Source organism: Eleutherodactylus coqui, chromosome 9 (genome assembly GCF_035609145.1).
Source record: "Eleutherodactylus coqui strain aEleCoq1 chromosome 9, aEleCoq1.hap1, whole genome shotgun sequence".
Taxonomy (NCBI): Eukaryota; Metazoa; Chordata; class Amphibia; order Anura; family Eleutherodactylidae; genus Eleutherodactylus; species Eleutherodactylus coqui.
In genome coordinates this window covers 152922274-152947440 of record NC_089845.1, presented here as the reverse complement: position 1 = coordinate 152947440, position 25167 = coordinate 152922274, and the positions used below count along the sequence as shown (strand labels likewise).

General features: G+C 44.1%; 1 protein-coding gene across 2 annotated transcripts; it reads right to left on the bottom strand.

Moving 5' to 3' along the window:
- Positions 1-7977: 7977 nt before the first annotated feature.
- On the bottom strand, positions 7978-22769 carry LOC136578546 (zinc finger protein OZF-like). 2 transcript variants are annotated; one of them, XM_066578683.1, is made up of 5 exons: positions 22600-22769; positions 22400-22523; positions 20417-20514; positions 20173-20281; positions 7978-9085 (listed from the first exon to the last, which is right to left on the bottom strand). In XM_066578683.1, exons 1-5 carry the CDS (start codon positions 22621-22623, stop codon positions 8100-8102), a joined length of 1341 nt encoding a protein of 446 aa, XP_066434780.1. In that variant the 5' UTR covers positions 22624-22769; the 3' UTR covers positions 7978-8099. The 2 variants fall into 2 exon arrangements, with proteins under 2 accessions (XP_066434780.1, XP_066434781.1); XM_066578684.1 differs by lacking the exons at positions 22400-22523; positions 22600-22769 and adding an exon at positions 20937-21010.
- Between the last annotated feature and the right edge of the window lie 2398 nt (positions 22770-25167).

Here is a 25167-nt window from a genome sequence, read left to right as displayed (position 1 = left end):
TTCTCTTTCCTGATGCCTCCACTCTGTAATGTCCTCTGGTATCCCATGATAACAGCCTGGCATGCTGGGAGTTGTAGTTCTTTTTCCTGATGCCTTCACACTGTAATGTCCGCTGGTATCCCATAGCAACAGCCTGGCATGCTGGATAGGTCATGAGAATAGAGGAGATCATGCGTTCACAATTGTGCATGACTTGTATACACAGAAAGTGCAGTAAAATACGCCGATGCGCACGCAAATAGGCAACGCCCATTCCGCAAAAACACACGCAAACATGCTTACACTGGTGTGAACACTGCTTTATTCACAATGGCATGCCTATAGTAATCATCAAGGAATACGAAGGTGCAAAATACCCGGATACAGAACTCATCAAATATATAGTTAGCAAATAATTCATGTAAATCTCTTCAAGTTGGGGCGGTGACCAAGGAATTACCGGAATGAAATGTCCTCAAGTTCCGTAGAAGATGCTTGTACCAGTCCGCAGATGGCGATGCATTCATAAAAGTAGAAGAGGCAGCAGCACTTCCATATACATCACCACTGGGGCGAGGGAAATCGATATGCAGAGCCCGAGAAGGAACGAGACCCCTGAGGTTCCAGATCACACGTATAGAAGATATAGAGGCTGGGCAGCAGCAAATGGTAAACAGATCTCCTTTAACCCTTTCCATTCCACTGTCTGACGTCTAAAGACTTTCTGATTGAAAGCTGTACAGCTCCGATGTTAGAAGACGTCCAGCAGGGTATTCTTATTGTATATTACTAGCCACTCTGTTGTCCGGGGCCTCTCCAGCCTGTCCTATACCACAGTACTGGCTCTAGCCAGCAGATGGCACCATTGTATAATGGCAGAAAGAGAAAGCCCCCTAGGAAAACCCTGAATCCAAAACTGGATTGCAAAGGGTTAATCGTCCATAACAGAGGAGGGTGTACAAGCCACGTATCGACCCCAGCAAGGGTCTTTGTCAGCTTGTACACCCTTGTCTGTTATGGACGATTAAAGGAGATCTTTTTACCATTTGATGCTACCCAGCCTCTATATTTTCTACACGGCTATGCATTCATCAATACTAATGTGTGGCCATAAGAACCTGTCCACCTTCTTGACATCCATATGCTGTACTTATTATTGTCTCCTTCGACATAATAAGCCATAGTCTTCCTTCCATAATTAAATAACCCAAATCTTAGAGGTGGCTATGTGTCCCACTCAGGTGGGTTATAAAATGTCATCACTTATAGATGGACCACTATGCCAACTACCGGCTCTCCCACTTCTGTTCTACACCAGACAGGACAGTTGTCGCGGCCCGCTGCTGCCAGTAGTGCATCCAAGAAGCTGAAATTTGCATTGATGGTAACGTAAATGCTGCATGAATAGGAGACATATACTTCGCTTTTCCACTTTACGCTCTCATGGATCGCCTCGATGTCCGTTAGATGGCAATATTATGCAAACTTCCATCATATAATCCATGCTCACTAGAATAATAGTGGAAGCATTATTAGTGCTATGCAACCCAGCGATCATGTGACCACTGGCTGCCCGCCTGTTACAGCAGAGCTGCAGGGTGCTAGTAGACGCTGATCAGCTCTGCTAATGACTATTGCAACTACAGGGGAATATTTTTCCCTTTAACTGGGGCTCCTATGGATGCCCTAGCTACAGTGGAAAAGTGTAATATTAAAGAAAAAAAAGGCTATGGGAATGACCCCCCCCCCCCCCCCCCAGGACTTACATGACATCATGGGGACATAGGAGGTGAAAAAAAATAGTTACAAAAATAAGTTAAAAAAAATTACAGAATAAACTAAAAATATATACATAAAGAAAATGACCAAAATTATCGCCATGTGCACCATTTCCGTACTTATTGTAGAGTAAATATATTAATTAAAAAAATACAACTATACATTTTTAAAAAATCATTTTTTTACTCCCCAATAAAACTAAAAAAAGTTAAGAAAAAAGATATTAAAAAATCGCCCTATATGTCGCAGAAAAAAAAGGCAACAAAAATAATTTTGGTAGCTGAAAAGAAAAAAAATAGGACAATAAAACCACTATATGGGTAAAATCCCTATAAAGTGTCCAGTCCTTTAGGACTAAAACAGCCTGGTCCTTAAGGGGTTAAAGGTACTACGTAGAGCGTTATCTGACACCATCCAAGCCAAAAAAAATGTATGAAATTTTAGATCTTAAAGTATTAAATAATCAGCGGACAAACGCTCCAATCAAATGGATAATGTAAATGATTGATAAGAAGTATCTAGAAAATAGTTACGGAACTCCCATATATGAGATCCATGTCATTTAATGCAGCCGGGTGCCCACCATGTGACTTGTGACTAAGGTTGCCACCAGGTCGGTAATTCACTGGCCTGGCCGGTGCCGTTTTTTTTTTTTTTTACCAGCCATATTACAGTATTTTTGAATGCCAGCCCCGACCGCCCATCTGACACTGAGGATGGTATTCTCAGTGATTCCCAACCGGGGTGCCGCTTTTCCCCGCTGGTAATCACACTGGGGAGGGGGTCTAATACATACCTACCACCGGCCTACGGTGCGCTTGCGGGCCCCTGTCGCTCCTGCAGCCTTCCGCGATGTCCTTCATGCCGACAGAGCATTTCTTTCTGAAAGCGGGGCTTGAATTTCCCGCCTCCAGCAAAGATAATGCTCTGATTGGCTAGCCAGTGCTGACATCAGCCAATTAAGAGCTGGTGCTTGGTTAACCAATCACAGCCATTCAATGACGTCATTGAATGGCTATGACTGGTTAACCCAGCGCCGGCTTATATTGGCAGACGCCGGTGCTGGCTAGCAAATCAGAGCATTGTCGTTGCTGGAGGCGGGGAATTCAAGCCCCGTTTCCAGAAAGAAATGCACTTTTGTCATTCTGGAGTGTTAAGTGCAAAATGATGGGGAAAACATGATCTTTTAAAAAATATTTGCACAAGAACACAACATAGTGTAAGAATAAAGTGAAAGGGTGTGAAGATTTTCTGAATGTATTGTACATTTTGTAGAAGGGAATGTACTGATGGCGAGAGAGGCTGTATGAGTCCCAAAACAGGTGTTGTGGAGTTCCCCTTTGGGATAGGCATCTGCAGCAGAATTCTGGGAAATTAACCCATTCCCGTTGCAGGGCGTAAGTTTACGTCCTGGGAGCGGGGTACTTCCCGCAACAGGGCGTAAACTTACGTCCTGGAGATAGCGCTGGATCATATGTGATCCAGCGCTATCCCGCAGCGGGAGCCGGCTGTCAGTCACAGCCGGCGTCTCGCTGCAGCAGCGGGGGGACATCGGAGATGCGCCCGCCACTGTTAACCCCTTCCCTGCCGCGATCTAAGTAGATCGCGGCAGGGAAAGAGTTCACAGCGGGAGCGCGGCTCCCTCTGTGTCTCCGGCGGAACTCGCGATGTCATCGCGAGAGCCCGGCCTGTCACCATGGCAACAGGACGCCAGACACTGGCGTCCTGTATTGCCTATGCCTGAGATCGCTGTATGAGCGATAAGGCATGGGAGAGCAGTAGCTCTGCCATGCCTTATGACAGCGATCATCAGGGCAGTGATTAAAGTCCCTCAGAGGGACACAAACAGTGTAAAAAAAAAGAAAGATTTAAAAAATGAATTTAAAAAAATGTAAAAAAAAAGAGTAAAAAAACCATTTTTTATGCTTTTTCTCAGATTAGCATAAAAAAAAGGTAAAAAAAAATAAAACCCCACATATTTGGTATTGTCGCGTCCGTAACGATGCGTACAATAAGCTGCACATGCTTTTGACTGTGCACCGAAAAAAAACGCTAAAAAAAAAGCTAAAAAACTGAGGCAAAATGCTCATTTATAGCATTTTGCCTCACTAAAAACGCAATAAAAGTGATCAAAAAAGTCGTATGTACGCCAAAATGGTACCAATAAAATCTACAGCTCGTCTCGCAAAAAATAAGCCCTCATAGAGCTCTGTACATCAAAAAATAAAAACGTTACGTGACTTTGAATGCAGCAATTTAGAATAGAAAAAAGATTTCCAAAAAAAAGGGTTTTTATTGCAGAAAAGTGGGAAAACCTAAAAAAAATGTTAGAATTTTGGTATCGTTGTAACCGTACCGGTCTGCAGAAAAAATGGAAAGTCTCATTTATGCTGCATGATTAACGGTGTAAAAAAAAAATAAAAAAATCTATGGCAGAATTGATGCGTTTTCTCTCTCTGCTATCATTAAAAAAAATAAAACATTTTACAATATAGTCTATGTACCCAAAATTGGCATCGATAAAAACTACAGTTCGCCACGCAAAAAACAAGCCCTTATACGGCCGCGTCCACGGAAAAATAAAAAAGTTATGGCTTTTGAAAAATGGAGATGGAAAAATACCAAAAAAATCGCTTGGTCCTCAACGCCAAAATAGGCCATGTCATGAAGGGGTTAAGGCTGAAATTATGGAGTAAGCCATTAGAATCTGGTATTGGGTTTCTTAATGAAGGATGCACAGAGAACATATTGCAGCACCGGACCAGATCCTAAGCCAAAGTTCGGGGGGCAGGACTCAGACATGTTAAAGTCAATGAAGGAAAAGGTGTGTGGAGCCACGAATTGTGGCAAAAACCAAGAGGGAATGTTGTGCAGAAAATACTGGGAAGGCAACAGAGCAGGGAGCCACAAGATTTCTAAATCAAAATAAGTTGACGGCACAACATGGCCTCCGCACCTTGTAAGGCTGTCTGACAGAAGGGCTGTGTAAAGGAAAAGTCTTAAAGGGGTTGTCCCACGGCAGCAAGTGAGGTTAAGCACTTCTGTATGGCCATATTAATGCACTTTGTAATGTACATCGTGCATTAAATATGAGCCATACAGAAGTTATTCACTTACCTGCTCCGTTGCTAGCTTCCTTGTCTCCATGGTGCCGTCTAATTTCAGCATCTAATCTCCCGATTAGACACGCTTGTGCAGAAGGGTCTTCTCCCTTCTCTTGGGTCTCGGCACGAGCGGAGTTCTGGCTCCGCCCCCTTCTACGCGTCATCACGTAGCTCCGCCCTGTCACGTGTGCCGATTCCAGCCAATCAGGAGGCTGGAATCGGCAATGGACCACACAGAGCCCACGGTGCACCATGGGAGAAGACCTGCGGTGCATCGTGGGTGAAGATCCCAGCGGCCATCTTGGTAAGGTAAGTAAGAAGTCGCCGCAGAGCGGGGATTCGGGTAAGTACTAAACTTTTTTTTTTTAACCCATCCCTTGTGTTTGTCTCGCGCCGAACGGGGGGCCTATTGAAAAAAAAAAAAGCCGTTTCGGCGGGGACAACCCCTTTAATGGGGCTGAAGAGCTACAAGCTGATACCATATCCTACAGCAATACCACACCTCCATAGTATAACGAATATGATCTAGAAGAGAATTTGGTAGTATCGCTAATACTGCGCCCCAGATTAATGAACTGGGATGAGTAAGTGCCAGCCACAACTTTTCGATGTTGTTCCACTTATGGTAAGCTACTCCATGATAGAAGGTAATATCGGGAAGGGCTAAACCTTCATGCGAGATATCTGCTGTCAATACAGATTTAAAAATGTGATGCCTCCTGTAATTCAAGACAAAGTCTAGACAGGAGGCTTGTATAGATTTAGGAGTTGCCTCTGGAACTCTGTCCGGTCGGGTCTTGAATAAATACAAATATGTTGAGAGCATTGATAGTAGAGATGAGCGAGCGTACTCGGAAAAGCACTACTCGCTCGAGTAATTTGCTTTATCCGAGTATCGCTGTGCTCGGGTCTGAAGATTCGGGTGCCGGCACGGAGCGGGGAGCTGCAGGGGAGAGCGGGGAGGAACGGAGGTAAGATCTTTCTCTCCCTCTCTCCCGCCCGCTCTCCCCTGCTCCCCGCTGCGACTCACCTGTCAGCCGCAGCGGCACCCGAATCTTCAGACCCGAGCACAGCGATACTCGGATAAAGCACATTACTCGAGCGAGTAGTGCTTTTCCGAGTACGCTCGCTCATCTCTAATTGATAGCTTAATAGTCACAATATGGCCATGAAAAGAAATAGGGAGGGATTTCCATTTTGAAAAGAACATTACTTCACGGATTAAAAGTAGAAAGTTACGGGAGTACAAATTAGTGTAAATTGGGGCGATACAAACACTGAGGTACCCTTTTTCTTTTAGGGCTCATTCACATGGATGTTTGAAAGCTGCATGTTACGTCCGCCATTCCACAAAAGGGACGCAAGTGTGTCCATTTAAAACCTACAAACACTCTCATCAAACAATAAATGGGAAGGCTTTCCCTAAATACATAACAAACGAGGGAGAGGCCTTGCCTACCACGGCAGACTGGTCGCGTCGATAGATGCGGGCCTGCACTCGTAGCTGGGACCTAACTATCCCTGATTGGGGAGCTGGAGAGATTAACTAAACAAACACACACAGGACATGACACTGTACTGACACACCAAACACAGAACAGGGAAACAAACCAAACAAAGGCCCTGGCATCCGCCTACCAAGGGACAAGGGGACAGAATACAGATCGGGCGTCTGCCCACCAACGAACGGGTAGACATACAGGAACTGGCGTCCACAACCAATGGACGGGTGACTCAGACAGGCATAAACGAAGACTCACAACAAATGGTGCATAAAACAGGAACCCCACCTAGAGCTCACATGCAAGCAGCTGAAATGCCACAGCCAGTCTCAGTGTCCAGGGGGACAGACAGTCAGCCACTGTGCCGACATAGGGAACTGTGTCAATGATCCAAAACTGACACCCAGATGAAACATAAGACGTTTGGAGGCCGCACCTGTGAGGGGAAGGAAAGAGGGGTCCTGCATATGATACAGACAAGGATTACAGGTGTCCAAACCATCTTTAGGGAAGTAGAGAGACACAGACAGACAAGCAGGCAAACACAGCTCTTGGTGAGCACAAGACAGTGAAGTCCAAGCAGTAAAATGACCAGTATCAACTACTCGGAGATGCTGGTCTTATATGCTGCAGAGTAAAGGGGATTGGTTGCTGGAGAATACCACACCCAGCCAGCTTAATTAACCCCACCTGATAGATGCCCTGCTAGAAACATTAGTACTACAGATCCCAGCAGCACACCCAGAAACTGCGTAATATGCAGTCCTAAAAGCCCATTGATTTACATAGAGCCATTTTACTGTGCATTTAACTGTGCAATGTGTATTACACCTGTGAAAAATACTCATATAATGTGCAACTTATATACACCTGTGTGGGTGAGCCCTTAGGGCTCTCACCCACTGGCGATACGACTTCCCTGTGATGCGAGAGTGAGTGAAAACGTATGATAATGAAACCAATGATTTTCAATGGTTTAATTTCATTCTCATGTCTTCACTTTAACCTTGCATCGTAAATAAGAATGCGCGATATCTATCTACCATTCTATTCAATGCAGCCGGCAGCAGCGCTGGCCTCATTGAAGTCAATAGAAGATCGTAAAGCAGGCTAGGAATGCCCCCGAGAGAGAAGAGAGGGGGGCGGAGATACAGGGGTTCTCTGACATATCTCCTCAAAAATTGGGCAATATCGCACATCCTTTTTTGTGATGCAAGGTTAGAGTGAAAACATCGCTAATGAGAATGAAACCATCTAAAATCATTGTTTTAATTATCATGCGTTTTTACTCACTCTCGCATCGCAGGGAAGTCGTATTGCCAGTGGGTAAGAGCCCTTACAGTTGTTTGTTTTGTATATAACAAATGTTTCACTTTTCTACTGAGGCCTTTTATTTTCCAAGTTGTGGGTGGCTGGGCCCGGCTGCCTACTTCACTTAGTCACCAATTGCATTATTTGATTTGTTGAGGCCTGTGGGCCATCCCGTTCACCACCCTATGCCTTACACACTTTTACTGTATCACACTGCATTGAGCCTTGAGACCTGCATGTCTGATCCTGATTGTCTATTATGCTTATCAATAAAAATACACTGCATAAAATACTAATGGGTACATTTTTATTTATTTATTTTTTTCGCACATTGCAAACAAAAATCTGTTTTTTTCTCAAAACGAATTTTCTAATGAGTTTCAAAATTAGATTTCCTTGTAAAACATTTCCCACACATAGAGCATCACAATGTCTTCCCTCCTGTGTGAATTCTCTCATGTTTAACATGACCTGATTTATTTGAGAAACACTTCCCACAAAATGAACATGAATACGGCTTCTCCCCTGTGTGAACTCTTTCATGTACAACAAGATTTGGTTTACTTTTAAAGCATTTCCCACAGTCTAAACATGTATATGGCCTCTCTCCTGTGTGAATTCTCTCATGTACAACAAGACTTGATTTATCTGAAAAGCATTTTCCACATTCTGAACATGAATACGGCTTCTCTCCTGTGTGAATTCTCTCATGTAAAACAAGATTTCGTTTACTCTTAAAGCATTTCCCGCATTCTGAACATGAATATGGCTTCTCCCCTGTATGAATTCTCTCATGTATACCAAGATTTGACTTATTTGTAAAGCATTTTCCACATTCTGAACATGAATACGGTTTCTCTCCTGTGTGAATCTTTTTGTGTTTAACAAGTGTAAATTTTTTAGTAAAACATTTCCCACAATCAGAACAGGAATATGGTTTCTCTCCTGTATGAATTCTCTCGTGTGCAATAAGATTTGATTTATATGTAAAACATTTTCCACACAGTAAACATGAAAATAGTTTCTCTCCTGTGTGAATTCTCTCATGTTGAATAAGGCCTGGTTTACTGGTAAAGCATTTTTCACATTCTGAACAGGAGTATGGCTTCTCCCCTGTGTGACGTCTTTGCTGTGTACAAAGACCTGAGCTTTTTGTAAACGGTTTTCCAGATTCTCCATAATGAAATTTTCCTTCCGCGTTCCAACTTGTAGTTCTGATAATTTGTGATTGGTCAAGAAAAAGTTCCTCATGATTAGGGGGCTTATATGATAGATCTGTACTGTACTGTCCTGGAAGTACATTTAGAGTAAAGAGGTTTTCTCCTAAAGCGTTCTTCGGAATATCTTCATCTTCTACTTTATAACTTACTGATAACATGACGTTTTGCTTAGAGTTTTTACTGGGATTTTCTGTTGGGGTGAAAAATAGATTTAGTAGGTTTTTTCAAACCACAAAGAAGACCTATTTATAACATTCCTATTAGTTTGGAAACACAAATCAGCTTTTAGTACACTTTTTTGAACCAAAGCAAGAAGTAACCGTCCTTTCTTTTATTTTCACCTTTTCTTTCAACCTCATGTCTGGCTTTGGCTCAAAAAATTGCATCAAGCAGTGCGAGCTCCATGGAGACGACTCGGATCGGCATCTATCAAACATCATTTAGAACCAGGAAGCTTACCCCATCATCTTACCATGGGAAATGGCTTGAGGTGTCACATAAGCCCAGTATGCCATCTACAAGACCAGTGGCCCACTGTGGTATAGTGAGACCTGCTTACAACTGCATATTCAGCCTCGACTGATCCACTGCCCCCCTCCTGCAGCCACAACAGACAGACCGGAGCCAGTGCAGCATCTGCCTGCTGATTGGAAGCCTTCCTTCAAGCAACTTGTACAGCCTCGAGGGACCAATAAATAACCAGCGAAGGCACACACAAGAGCACTGTGTGTAATTTAGTCCTCCAGTGATCATCATCTTGGATTGGCGTTGCTAGTAGTGGGACCAGGCAAGAACTGAAATAACATCCTCAAAGCTATCAGCACTATTTAGTAGCATTCCCTGCTGGAACATTCTTCTGCTGGCTTCAGAATTTCCAAGGACACCTCCACCCGACAGTAAGGGATTTGCCCTAATATTTTTTAGGAGCTTTAGTTAGTGAGTCTAAGTGGCTCCTATGCAAAGGACTATTAAACGTATTAAGGGATTTGCATCCTAATTTTTTTCAACCTCTTACCCTGCTCTTTTTTGTCTTGGGGATTGGTGCCCTAATTTATACGGAAAAGTAATTTTCCGTACCTTAGCATACAAAACTTTGAAAATCACTACAAAGCACCCTCTTACCATCAAGTTGGCGTATTCTTGGAAGCACTTCCTGCTATTTTACTATATTGTCATCAGATTCCAGCATAACCAGACCCTTTTGTTGGGAGGAATTCAGTCTTAAACCACTCTGTTTTGAATAATACCTCGATTGAGCTAATCCTCATTTTCTAGAGTGCTTGTAATTAAGGGGATAGCCACACTGCCTGCAGCAACTTCTGTTTTACGTACGGACTCTGGATCTGTGTCCATGTCTGACCGCGGGTCTCTGGGCCCGAACTCAGAGTGTCATTCGTGCGTATAACGCTCTAACTTCGGGTCTGGAGACCAGCAGTCAGACCAGGACACACTTTCAATTGTCGATTATTACTATACCACAATCTGAGATGAGTTTGGGAAAAGAAGAAAAAAAAATCAGAAGCAACATCAAGAAATATTTATTTTACTGAAAGAGTAGTAGGTTTTCTAAAGGATTTTCCTACCATTAGATGGAGTCGCCTACAAGCAAAGCATCAGTGGATGTAACTCATTCTCAACACTTTTGGTCTGAACTTATTTTTGGAACAACTTCTTCAAATGATATAAAATAGAAAACCCAATGCCAGGAGATGATTATTTCTAATTAATCCCAGATTCGTCTGATTTTCGTCATCATTAATAATTTATTAATGATGACGAAAATCAGACGAATCTGGGATTAATTAGAAATTAGACTCCCTTGTCTCCACCTTGTCAGCGCTCACATGACTTTAACACCTTGGTGATGGCCAATACACTTTTTTACTAATTTAAGAAAAAAAAGAAACTAAGCTGCACCACAGACTTCATATATATAAGCACTTAAAATCTGCTTCTTTATTACAAGTGAGTGGTTCATTCATGAAAATATGGGATGCAGTCCAATGAAAATTCAAAGATGATAGCAATGTTTTGGACTAATATGTCCTTTATCAAGCCAGTAGGGGAACCATATACTCAGACTTTTAATTGAGAGCAGGGGGGATAACTCCATACAAAAAGATAAATAACCCCCAAAAGACAAGCAGCAACCACTTCAGTGGATTCCTGGAAACACACTTGTGCCGGAAGATGTGGTCAATAAACTTCTCTGCTAGTTGACTGGCAGAGGGTAATCTGGGCAAAGGAACGAAGTGAGCCATTCTGGAACACCAATCGACAATCACGCAGATGACTGTGCACCCATTGGATGAGGGCAAGTCTGTGATGAAGTCCATGGTTATGTGCTGCCATGGAGCCTCGGAGATGGGTAGAGGACAAAGAAGGCCAGCAGGTTTTTGTTTCAAAGACTTGTTCTAGATATCTTTCCCACACATGGCCAACAGTAGTGACGACAAATTAATTCTGCAGTTTTATGTTGACCTGGGTGCCCAGCTATCTTGAAACAATGACCCCAGGACAAAACTAGTCTTCTTTTAGATTTGAGTATGAATATTTTTCCAGGGGGAATGTTCTTTATTTGAACGTGAGCCATGGTTTCTATCCTGGCAGGGTCTATGCTGTATTGCAGCTTCTCCTCGAGATAACTGGGATCAAAGGATCTTGACAGTGCGTCAGCTGTGACATTCTTATCAGCGGCCCGAAAGTGCAAAACAAAATCAAATCGGGCAAAGAATAGTGACCACTGGGCTTTTTGAGGATAGAGTCACTGTGCGGTCTGTAAATAGGTCAAATTCTTATGATTAGTATAGATTACTATGGGCTGACAGGCTCCCTCCAGCAGGAATCGCATAAGCTCCAGAGCCATTTTGATGGCCAACAGTTCACGATCTCCTATGGAGTAATTCTGCTCAGCAGCCGAGAAAGACTTGGCGAAGAATCCACATGCCACCATCCTCCCAGATGCACTTCTTTGTGTCAGAACCGCTCCTTTGGAAGAAGCATCAACCTCCAAGAGAAATAATTGGTAATCTTTAGTCAGTGCAAAATGGGTGCCAAAGAAAGGCTTGTTTCAAGGCTTAGAAAAAGGCTTCTGCCTCCGGAGACCAGCACTTGGTATTCGTCCCTTTACGGTGAAGAGCAGAGATAGACGCCGTCAAGGTAGAAAAGTGAGGAATAAACCGCTGGTAATAGTTCGCGAAGCCCAAAAATCACTAAATAGCACGAAGACCAGAAGGAAGCGGCCAGTTCAGCACAGCGAATACTTTGTTGGGATCCATTTGCAGGCCCAGATTAGAAACTATATACTGTAGAAAAGGAAGAGAGCTCCTTTCAAAGACACATTCCTCCAATTTGGCACAGAGTTGGTTCTTCCTTAACTGCTGGAGTACTGAATGGACTTGTCTGCTATTTAAGTGAAGATCTGGTGAGAAGATCCCAATATCATCAAGATACACGACAAAATACTCATAAAAGGAGGTCCCTGAAGATATAATTCACAAATTCCTGAAAGATGACTGGAGCATTACTCAGACTGAAGGTAAAGTCCCCAGGTGCAAGGACAGAGTCATGACTGACTCCTAGGGTGATGTCACATCGTGACATTTTCTTGTGAAACTGTTTTTGCGGGGTGGTTTACCATTACCTTCCCCAGTTATCTTTTACCCTCCAGCAAGCTGGGTACTCATTTTACCGACCTTGAAAGGATGGAAGGCTGAATCAACCTTAAGCCTGCTACCTGAACCACTCAGACCAAAAGGCATTATTAAATACTTGTAGTGCCCATCCCGAGTGTTAAAGGCGGTCTTCCACTCATCACCTCTGCAGATGCAGATTAGATTGTAAGCTCCTCTTAGGTCCAGTTTAGTGAAGACACATTCACCGCACAAGCAGACAAACAGCTCAGGAAAAAAAGGGTAACGGATATTTGTTTTCAATAGTAATAGCGTTCAAGCGCCGATAGTCTATGCATGGCCAGAATGATCCGTTCCTTTGTTTAATGAAGAAGAATGCAGCCCCAGCAGGACAGGAAGACTTGCGAATGAATTGTCTGTCGAGATCATCTTTGATGTATTCTGCCATTGCTTGGGTCTCAAGGAGTGATAGAGAATATACTCGAGGAGGTAAGGAACCTGGCAGCAGCTCAATCGGACAGTCATAAGGATGATGCGGTGGCAGACATTGCATCTCTCTCTTTTGTCGAAGACAAAAACCGTAAGTAGGCCTCTGGCAAGCCCTGGTGGTTCTGGGGCATCGGGAGGCGTTGAACAGGCTGTATAGGAAGCAGGCACTTGGAATAGCAAGAGGACCCCCAACGTAAATCCTCCCCAGACCTCCAATCTAAGGTGGGATTATGCAGACGAAGCCAAGGCAGACCCAACAACAGGGAACTGGTGAACCTAGGAAGGACTAGAAAGGAAATCCTCTCTGAGTGGAGAACACCTACTTTCAGACTCAGAAGCTCAGTGACAAACTCAATGGTCTCGGAAAGAAAACTACAGGAAAAAGACTATAGACCTGCGCTACTTTATATAAAAGATCAATAATGCATGTCTCAATAACCAATGTTTAGGTAGAGACAGAAAAAAACTTTTTATTTATGCAAATAAAAGAGAGAGGTCTCAGCCTCGTATAGTAGTAAAATAATACTTGCGGAATCCTATGCGACGCGTTTCGGCGTAGTACACGCCTTTCTCAAGCATACAGATACATCAACAAACAGAGGTTTAAATAGAACTACATAAATTACATACCTATTGCAAAGCATCAGTAATCGCGAGTGAATTGCGGTGCGTGGTATGGGCGAAGGAAGATGACGTGTTAACCATCGTGACGCGTTATACGGCGCCCCGGATGTGGCGTATGTGGCCGGGATCGGGGACCATAATGCGGCTCATGTATTTCGAAACCACGCCTCCCGGAGCACGGCGGTGCGTTCCAATGAACCTTACACCTTACTGATTGACGGCGGGGGCGTGATGATGTGGCTCAGGGTGTCAGCTCATGTGTCACCCAAGTGAATATGGAACGCAGCGCTGCGTTTCAAAGGACGTTAGAGCGGCAGATCATGTGGTTTGTAGTGGCACTACGTGCTGATTATATAAGGGGCTATTAATTATACAACAACGTTTTAAATGGAACGCTTCATGCGTTCTTAATCAAACTGATATATTATTATGCATGGCTCAAAACACTTATGTGAATATAAAAAATATATATAAAAAATAATCATCACTTAATATAATGAGGTTAGAACTAATATATTCATAAATATGTGTCAGATATGTATATAAAATATATTTAAATATTAGTTAATAATATATGTGTTAAAATACATGTGTAAAATAATTATGTATAAAAAATATATAACAATATTCTTACATAAAATAGGTGAATGTCTTATATATACTTATAAATACATGCTTATGTATATATATATACACAGGTAGTCCCCGACTTGCGAACAGGTTCCGTTCCGGGAGCCCGTTCGCAAGTCCGTTTTGTTCGCAAGTCGAACAAATGCTTGTATGGAGGGGATCGCGGGTGGATCCCGCTCCATACAACGTCGGGTGCCGGCTGTTCTTACAGCGGGCACCCGGCGGCAGCAGTTCCGACGAGCCGCGCCGCTTGTCCTAACTGTTAACACTTTAAATACCGCTCTGACAGCGGTATTTAAAGTGTTAACAGTTCTGACGAGCGGCGCGGCTCGTCAGAACTGCTGCCACCGGGTGCCCGCTGTAAGAAACAGCCTGCACCCGACGTTCAGGGGGCCCGTACAGCGTCCCACGATGAGATCGCGGGACGCTGTGCGGTTGCTAGGCAGCCGGGGACCTCCTGAAAGGCCACAGGGCTGCCTATGTAGAGTGCCCAGCAAGCGCACGGCTTGATAGGCGCTCTGCATAGACAGCCCTAGTGCCCTTCTGGAGGTCCCCGGCTGCCCAGCAACCGCGATCTGACCGGACAGGCTTCTATCAGGCTTGATAAAAGCCTGTCCGGTCCCTGCACAGCATGATGTAATGCCAGAGCATTACATCATACTGTGCAGAACAGATTGTTCGTATCTAGCGAAATTCGTAACTCGCAAGTCGGGGACTATCTGTATTCCTAAAAACATATAAGATAACCCATACATTATAATTGATAATTTCCAAAATTCCATTGTAAAATACATGGATCATATCAAATAAAAGGTCTGACATTATAATATATATATCAATATAAAAGAAATAACCATATATCCGTTTTTTTATCAGAATATTTTTTCCAGAGATTCATTTAAACCTTTAGGAAACAAAGTGTCCATCCGGAAAATCCAGAACATTTCGCGCGTTTTTAGGCGAGCGAAAGACCTAGAGGTTATCAATTCAAGTGGGGTAACTCTCAATAAGGATGCGTTCTTTTGGTGTTTCTCCATAAAGTGTCGAGAAACACTATGTTTTTGAAAACCTCTCTTGATATTGTATCTATGCTGATTAATTCTGACTCTTAAGGGCTCATGTCCACGGGCAAAATGAGATTTAAAATCCGCAGCGGATCTCACGCGCGCGGATCCGCACCCCATAGGGATGCATTGACCACCCGCGGGTAGATAAATACCCGCGGATCGTCAATAAAAGTGATTTTAAAAAAAATGGAGCATGAAAAAATCTGGACCATGCTCCATTTTCATGCGGGTCTCCCGCGGGGACGGCTCCCGCGGGCTTCTATTGAAGCCTATGGAAGCCGTCCGGATCCGCGGGAGACCTAAAATAGGAATTTAAAGCATTTACTCACCCGCAGCGGGCCGCGAAGCTCTGCTCTTCCTCACAGCCGCATCTCCCTTGCTTCGGCTCGGCGGATGTGCCCGGCGCATGCGCGCGGCACGTCGACGACGTGCCGGCGACGTGCCGCCGGCGTCAGGAATTCATCCGCCGGCCGAAAATGAAGATCCGGCCGTGAGGAAGAGCAGAGCTTCGCCGCCCGCTACGGATAGGTAAATGCTTTTAAATTGCTATTTTCAGCGCTCATGTCCGCGGGGCAGGAGGGACCCGCTGCAGATTCTACATGTAGAATCTGCAGCGGATCTGATTTTCCCCGTGGACATGAGGCCTAAAGGTTTTGTAGTACGCCCTATATATTGTAAGTCACATGGGCATTCTAACAGATATATCAAGAAAGAGGAGCTGCAGTTCAAAAATTGATTAATCCTCATCACCCTATTTTCCCGTTTCAGCAAAATGTCTTTTTTGCCTTGCACCAATAATGGACAACATTTGCACCGGGTTTTTAAACACTTGAAGGTACCTATCAGCCTATTCGGGTGTGTTGGTTTTTGTTCAACACACTCGGAAAGGGACAAATGTCTCCACAAAAGGTCTCTCAAGCTGTCGAACAGGAATTTGGTAGAGTTCCACTATGGTCTGATGCAGGAAGTTCCCTGCCGAAGGAGACTCCAGGAAGGCTGACACCATGAACTGAGTACTGAGACAGACACAGTCACAAGTAAATTTAATTTTGGAGAAGACTAATCTTCACCTAGGGTAACCTCTCCCACTGACCCTAGGCTCAAGAGTTTCCCAGCTTAAGAGAACAGGTACGGACCTAATGCCCCTGGGCTCCACAGTACATACACAGATTTTTGGAACGTCTGAGCACATGTACCTCCTCTGTTAGCTTAAGCCTATTGACCTGCATTGGCTCTGAACCAATAGCCATGGAGGTAATCGGAGAGGTAGAAAGTGGCCTTGGGTGCAATTCGAATAGATCTCCTCTCAGGGGCCACCTCTTTGATTGTTTCCTGGAATGGAAGATCTATTTTAGTAGCCAGAGTGCCACAACCTGCCAATTCTTCTTTAATGCGACTTGCCAGGCCCTCCCAAAACACCGCCACTAAGGCCCCATTGTCCCAGCCTAACTCCGAGGCCAGGGTTTGGAATTGAATGGCATATTGGCCCACAGTGAGGCTGCCCTGACATAGATGCAGTACGGAGAAGGCAGCTGAAGTTGTACGACCAGGCTCATCAAAAACCCTCCACAAACATACTTAGCCTATTAACTACAGGATCATCTCTCTCCCAGAGGGTTTATCCAGGCCAGAACCTGTCCGGAAAGGTGACCCATCATGAATTCCACCTTAGCACGGTCAGTAGGGAACAGGTGAGACAATAGTTGAAAGTGTAAAGAACACTGATTAATGAATTCACGGCTTAGGATCTCCTTCGTACCATGGAGGGGCAGATAACCGAGGGCCGGAACCTACCACAGAGACTGCCTTTGGGGATGGTACCGGAGTTGCGGCTTCTGCAGAGAGCTGCGGTGCGACTGCAATAATTGTTATGGAGTTCAGGTGAGTATTAACGTTGTACAAGTACAACAGTATTTTCTCCTGGCATTCAAGCTGTTAAGCCATCTCTTGGAACAATTCTGAGAATCCCCTACGGAAGGGATCAGCAGGGTCCATGGCCTGAGGATACGGTTATGGGTAGCGAGTGTAGACCCACTGCGCCAATTAACCAGTTTGGCTTTGGGCTAATACTAAGGGCATTATCCTAACAATTCCCTGGTTTTCACCCTTTAACCCCTGTACAGGAATCTGGTCTTCGCTGCAGGAAACCAAGCAGGCCGCTACCTCCTGGACTAGTCTCGGTGTAGCTCGCAGCTGACCCACGGGAGTCAGAGACACTGGTGCAACGCACCGCAAAACAGTCTGAACTACAATCAAAATTCAGTCGGGGCAGGCAGTGTACAATCGTCATCCAGGTGATAAATCCCAGAATTAGGGCAGACACAGGAGTCAGAAGCAGAATACCTTTGCTAGGTAACTGAGACAAACTCACACCAATACTTAGGCAAGGAGAAGGATCAGTTAAATAGGAGTGCAATATCCCATTACCCTGCAGCTGGGCTGAAAGCACTGGGAAGAACTAACTCCTACAGTGCTGATGGAAAGTTCACAGCTATAAACCCACTCACATAGAAGGAGCAGAGCAATGCATGCATCTGCCTGAAAAAGCAAGAGGGCAGCAGACACGGTTAGCTGGCCTAACACCAAAGTAAAAAAAACCCAAAGCAGTGGCTAGTGACAGTCTGTGAGCAGCACGCAGCAGGATGTTCTCGGAAACCCTCTTTAAGCAAGGATTCTACCTGTTCAGACCTTGACTTTTTATCACAAGAATTGCTCTGTCTGCTCCTTTTGTACTGCACCATATGCTTCTGGACCAATTCGTGTCAGCTGCCATAAAACCAAAATTACTTCTGGGAGTAACAGACTGCAGGTCCCTGCAACAAATGACCAGATCCTGACTGATTGGGTTAAAAGGTGAATACCAGGGGACCCTAGATGCTGCCAAGAGTAGCCCCACAGCACAGTGGGTTCACACCTGCTGTTCCGACAATTAAGCCCATGAAATAAGTGATCCCCACCTACAGTAAAACATAGTGGAAGTTTCATAACATTGTAAGGCTGCTTTGCTGCCTCTGAGACTGGTGGTCTTGAATACGTATAAGGAAAATGAAACCAGAGGATAAGAGCATTTCACAGTGCAATGTGCTCCAAAGTTTAAGAAAACTTCAAAATGGGTTCTATGACAGAACAATGACCCAAAATGCACATGCAAAAGTTTACAAAATGGTGAAGAAGTTAAAAAAAACTACAATTCTGCAATTCTCACACTAACCACTAAGCCTAATAACAGTGTGGCCCTTCCTGTTCAGCAGTCATCTGATCATCACAGGCAGGATCACAATGAAAGGTAACACAGGATCCACAATTCACAATACGTGATGATCACAGCTCACCTCCTCTCCCTCCCTGCACAGGCCACAGAAAATGTTCACAATAGTCTTCTGTAGAAGTCAATGAATATCCTCCTGTACTTTGTGTTTATGGCCCAAGAGACTGATGTAAAGCATGTATTTCTAAATGCTACTCTCCCTCAAGTAAGATGACTGCCCCCAAAGTCATGTACAGAATAGAGGATGTAAAAAAATGTACAATCATAAAATAAATTAAAAAGCATAGTAAAAAAGTTTCACTATTTGGTTTAATATAATAATATAGGTGATGCATTTTGCCCCCCTCCCCCCCAAATTCTGTGAACCAAATTTTCTATAAGACTAAATAGCCACTTAAAGACCTTGTTTTTGTGGGAGAAGCTCTATAACTATCGGGTATAGGTAGTCTGAGGACGGTGCCAGCCATCTTGGATGACTGAAAATGGAGCAAGCGAAATCAGAGGGACATCCGTAAAAAGGCCAACAGCAGGTAGTAAATAAGGCTTTGGAGTCAGAGTCCAATTTTAGTGGAGTCCGAATCAGTAGAAATGCACCGACTCTGGCTTTTAAATAAATATACATTATAAATATGGTATAATTAATTAAACGCAGCATATTTCCTTTCATAGGAATTTAGTAAAGTTTTGTGTTCTAAAGTTGTATCCCAATACATATATTTTATGCTTTGTCTAAATAGCTTGATTACTTTATCATAAGGATAACGAAAAGTCTGATGTTACGATTTTAATACAGTAAATTTATCACTTAAAAAACTTGAACCATATATAAAGGAGTCGGAGGTTTGGATTACCGACTCTACAGGTCTGGTGGTAAACCTGCTTTAATGTAGCTTTAAGATAGAACCTCACCTTAAGAAACTTAGGATTTCACTTCCTCCATGTTAGGTCCATTGCCCACTGTGTAACCTGAGCTCATACCTATCTTCTTTCAGTACTTCTAGGGTTAATAGCTTCTGGGCTTCTCTGCTCCGCTGTAGGCTCTTTGCTAATCTCCTTCCTATATAGCTCAGTTGGGACCTCACCTCTATGCTACAGAGTTGTTGTCTTTTGTCCTGTTCTCTGGCTCTCAGCTTAGCTCTCGTTTTTTTAAGGTATCCCGTTTGCATTCTGTGTCCTGTGCCTTGTCTTTCTGTCTATATTTTTCACCTGTGCCTCTGTGTTTCCTTGCACACCTGTCTCTCCTCCTGTCTATTTTTCTCAGTCCTGTTCCGTCTTTTGGGGTATAGGCGTTCTGCCCTTTCAGGGTCAGCTAGCGCCTAGAAGAAGACTGCAGGGTCGTTCTTATCAGGATGTCAGCCATGCTTATAGCCAGGGTCTTCCCTCTCCCTCATACTAATTCAGGGCTAGGTACATTCCCTAGTTTCAAGTCTGGACTGAATTACAGACTTCGGGTATCTGGCCTTCGCATGCTAGAGGATCAGCTGCCAGCCTTGGTGGATCATGTTAGTACATATCCGGTAGGTTGACACAGTGGATCCACGTCCACATTCGCTACACCATTACATACCTGCAATAATATCTACCGGAATCTCTTCCTTCACGTCTCTCATCCACAGGTGATCGTCCATCATCTGCTCTTCTTCTACCTCCACTTTAATAATGGTCAGATCTTCCCCCTGAGTTGTCATATAATAATTCAGTACAATACAGCAGACAGGAGGGAAATCTAACAGACCACCAGAAGAGACCCCCAAAACGTATGACTGCAGGACCCCCTATATAGATCTAGTATAGGGCTCCTCATCATCTACCTGATGGTTCTCTGTGACATCGGGATCTTCCTCTGGATAGTCCTGGGAATACAGAGGACGGGGACATCTCTCCGGGGGATTTCTCCTACTGGCTCCATCTGTGAGGACACAAACACACAGTGATGACTACATGAGCTCCTAGCATTGTAATGTGAGGGAAATTATATCTTGTACTAGGTGATATACTCGCACGTTGCACAGCGGTTTTTATGAACAGCAGTCCCGGAATATACAAAGTGGGCCACAAGAATGAGCCCAGCACCACACTCATATGAAAGCTGTTCAAAAAAAATCTGTTGCTCATAGGAACCAATCACATCGCAGCTTTCATTTTACCTTAGCAGTATAAGAAACAGCAACCAATCACAGTGCAGCTTTTATTTTACCTCAGCAGTATAAGAAATAGTAACCAATCACAGCTAAAGTGACCAGATGTCCTGATTTCGGCGGGACAGTCCCATCTTAGGACCCTGTGTCCTGCCTTCCGCCAGGTCCCCGTCGGGACAGCCATTTGTCCTACCTTTGTCTCGCTTTCGGGACATCTGTTCACCATTATAGTGAGTAACGGCTCCCTGGCTGGGAATCACTCTGCGTATGGTGCGGCAGCAGATACACATGCTGTTGGCAGTGTGTGCACCCGGGATCTTCTTCCCCATCTCATGACCTCTCTCTCCTCTTTAGTTCTGCAGAAGGAGGAGGGGGAAAGAGGCACTGCTGTGGGTGCACACATTTTCTTCCCCAGCAGTGCCGAGAAGATAAGGACTAGTGATGCTCAGAAGACCAGAAGGAGAAGGTAAGTATATTGGATTCATGGGGGCTCTACTACTACTGGGGCTACTGGGGTCGATATAAGGGACACTATTAGTAATAGTGTCCCCTATATCAGCCACAGTAGTAATAGTATTAGCACTGAAGCCACTGTGGGGGGGTCACTATTATTACTGAGGCCACTGTGGGGGTCACTATTACTACTGAGGCCACTGTGGGGGTCACTATTACTACTGAGGCCACTTTGGGGGTCACTATTACTACTGAGGCCACTTTGGGGGTCACTACTATTACCAAGACCATTGTGGGGGTCACTACTATCACCGGGGCCACTGTGGGAGGCAGTATTACTATTGAGGCAGATATAAGGGACACTATTACTACTGAGGCCACTCTGCATGTAGCAGCATAAATCAAGCTGACTAAGGTTATGTTTACATGTGGCGAAAATGCTGCGGAATGTCCGAAGCAGAAATTTCCATGGCAAATTTTGTAGCATTTCTGCATCCAAAAAAATCAGCTTGTTACATAGTTATTAGAGCGCCCCCTTGTTACAGTCATGGGTATAATAGATGATGGGAGAGATCTCTGTACTGTCCCCTGATATATTGTACATAGTTATTAGAGCCCCCCCTTGTTACAGTCCTTGTAACAAGGGGAAGGGGGGGGGGTTATTTCTGGTTGCTTAGTTGAGAAATAAAAACCACATCTACCAATTAATGAAGGATATAGATGATGGGATGTATATCCAGTAACTCAGCAACCAGAAATTAGTATAATCCTACCTGAAGTGGAAAAGCCAGGAAGAATATAGGTTTTTCCAATACCAATAATCGTGGTGGCTTACTGTGCTGAGTTCCTTTCCTCTCCCATTAATAAATGGTGAGATAATGCCACCATATAGTCCTTAAGGGCTGTTATTGTTTGTCTTAATTTTTGTTTGGTGTGCCCCATGGGTTATATTTTAACGAATTATAATAAAATTGAGTTTTAATAATTAATTACATGTTATGGTGTACAATCATAAATGTAAAAGGCATCAACATGCCTGCTAGTGCCAGTGTGTGCCCACAGAAAGGGGAAGCAAGACTATTAAAATTATAATTCATATACATAGTAGATAAGTCTTGATTCACATTTCTGTGGGCAGACACATATACATTATATTATAATTTTTTAAATATATATTCTATAGGCAAACACGTCTCTTCTTACCATGTGATGTAAGCGGCCGGTGATCCTCCATCATGACCTCCTCGTACAGATCCTTGCATCCTCCTATATACTCCCACTCCTCCATGGAGAAATAGACAGCCACATCCTGACACCTTATAGGAACCTGACAACACAATATCCAGTCATCACTCAGACCCCTCCTGTTACTGTATAATGTCCCCCATCTCCCGCAGCATCACCTCTCCTGTCAGCAGCTCCGTCATCTTGTTGGTGAGCTCTAGGATCTTCTGCTCATGTATCGCGGAGGGAGACTCTGTGATGGGGAAATGACTCCTGCTCCATCCTCCTGACTCCTGGAGATGGATGATGGGAGTCACACCGTCCCCCGATGTCTTCTTCACTATTGTGTAATCCTGTGTATGGAGAGAAATATCATCATGTACACAATAATAAGTGACGTCACATCCCCCTTTCTAGAGGATTACAATCTGCCCCCCGTCCACCCAAACTGCCCTCATTACACTGCAAGCTAGGAAATACCACTGCTACCCTCACATTGTGGAAGAACTCGACCACCGCATCCAGAAATGTTACTCCAGATCCTCCTGAAATTCTGATTTATTAAATTATATATTCCTCCTACCATCTTGCCTTCATTGATAAAATTGTCCAACCGTTACAGCGATGCCTCCACTCTGTGCCTGTCACTACACTAGTTGCCTATCTATCATAGATTACATAAACTCATCACTCATCCATAAAGCTCTCCACAGTGCTGCACCACTCTATATCTTCATCTACCACCCTACCCCATGCTCTCTATTCTGATAATGATCTCAGACTAGGGCTGTATTTACATGAGTGAGTGTAATATCAGTCAGAGAACCTCAGACCAATATCGCACTTGCAAACATGCAATTTTTGTGTGATGCGTTTTGTAAGAAAAACACATTGTATCGCTGTACACACAAGTTACACATGTGTTTTTCACATGAATTGGGAAAGCTGAACTTTTGCACCCAGGCCCTGAGCAAAATGCGTACGATTTGCCTGTGCTACTAGTATAGTAAAAAAACGCACTTGTGTGCACAAATACACAACGTTCATTCTGCAAAAATGTAGCGCAAATGCGAGAGTAAATACGCATATGCTTGTGTGAATCCGGCCTTAGTTGTAGCCAAGGCTGAGGGATTAAGGATAGTAACAGCAAGCGCGATTGTCCACAACATACATGGAGTCCACAATTAATCCAGGATGCAGAAAGCCCATACCTAAACAAGTCAAGGAATAATAATACTTAGGATAGCATATTAGTCAAGTGGTCTATTTTATAATGAAATAGATCAGGGCATATTCAGTTCCTGACTGTTGGTGGAGCCACCTTTTTCCTCTAGACATAGAAGATTCCCCTATCCCCTTGCCCCCGATCCTCTCCTCCAGACTACACTCCGGCCTCTGATGTTTTTATTCCCGATCCTCTCCTCCTCACCTCAGACTACACTCTGGTTTCTGATACTCTTGTTTCCTGCTCCTCTCCTGCTCCTCCTAGACTACACTCTGGTCTCTGATCCTCCTGTTCCCAGTCCAATCCTTCTCCTTCAGACTACACTCCAGCCTCTGACCCTCTTGTTCCCGATCCTCTCCTCCTCTTACAGATTACACTCAGGTCTCTGATCTGAACAAATTAAACAGCATGTATGGAAACTACAGGCCTGTGAGCCTGACTCCTATACCGGGAAAGATCTTTGAACAAATTATTAAACAGAATGTATGCAAGTACTTGGATAAAAATGAAGTAATTAACCAAAGCCAGCATGGGTTTGTAACAAACAAGTCATGCCAGACATCTAATTTCCTTCTATGACAGAATCACCTACTGGGTTGATCAGGGAAATGCTGTAGATATAGTGTATCTTGACTTTAGTAAAGCATTTGACAAAGTATCTCATAGCATACTTATTGAAAAAATTACCTTTCCTCCTCCCCTTCCCCCAGATTACACTTTGGCCTCTGATCCTCTTGTTCCCGGCCCTCTCCTTCTCCCCTCAGACTGAACTCCGGTCTCTGATCCGCTTGCCCCCGTCTTCTCCTCCTGGTTACAACGTGCCTACTTGCCATTCTCATTACTCCTATAACCTTACTGTCGGTGAATTGGTTACCTGATACATAACTGACCATATTGGTGGCCTATTTTCACGATTTCTGCCGGTCACTTGGCCTCTCTTATACAGGACACTGGACTCTTCCTATTACTCCCCATTATGGATTTCCCTTCCCGATCACTTGGTAAATACTACAATAAAGAGGATAGAAATGTAGAAGCGCTCACCTCTCCGGTCAGCAGGTAGAGGATCTCCAAGGTGAAGTCTAATATTCTTCTGGTGATCTTCTTCCTGTCCTTATCCATCCTTGGTTGGTCATTCAGGAGAAGGAGCGGATTGGATGAGAAAACCAGATGAACTGGAGGTTGTAGAACTGCAGGAACCTTTAGGAAGAAAGGAGCGGCTGTAAATCCTATAGGAACATCATCATGTGTGATATACACAACCTCATAGAGCAGCAAGAGAAAAGCTTCTTCGAGTCGTTGCCACATGGACTAGAAAGGATCCCAACATGGACAGTTATATCATATCCACAGGGACCAGGAGCTGCAATGGCCGTCAGGAGGAGCGGCTGACGGGTAATGCTACAAGTAGCCTTGAAGGGCAGGAGGTTGAGGATTCCTGGGAAAGCCAAGCAGTTGCACAGTTTATACATCACCAGGGTAATATCCGCATGTAACATGTCTGAGCCACGCTGCTGACATC

Coding starts and splice junctions, on each gene's coding strand:
- LOC136578546 (XM_066578683.1), bottom strand. CDS start 22,623: ATGACGGAGCTGCTGACAGGAGAG. Junction 22,524..22,599: donor CGGAGCTGCTGACAGGAGAG/GTGATGCTGCGG, acceptor TTGTGTTGTCAG/GTTCCTATAAGGTGTCAGGA. Junction 20,282..20,416: donor ATGTCACAGAGAACCATCAG/GTAGATGATGAG, acceptor ATGACAACTCAG/GGGGAAGATCTGACCATTAT.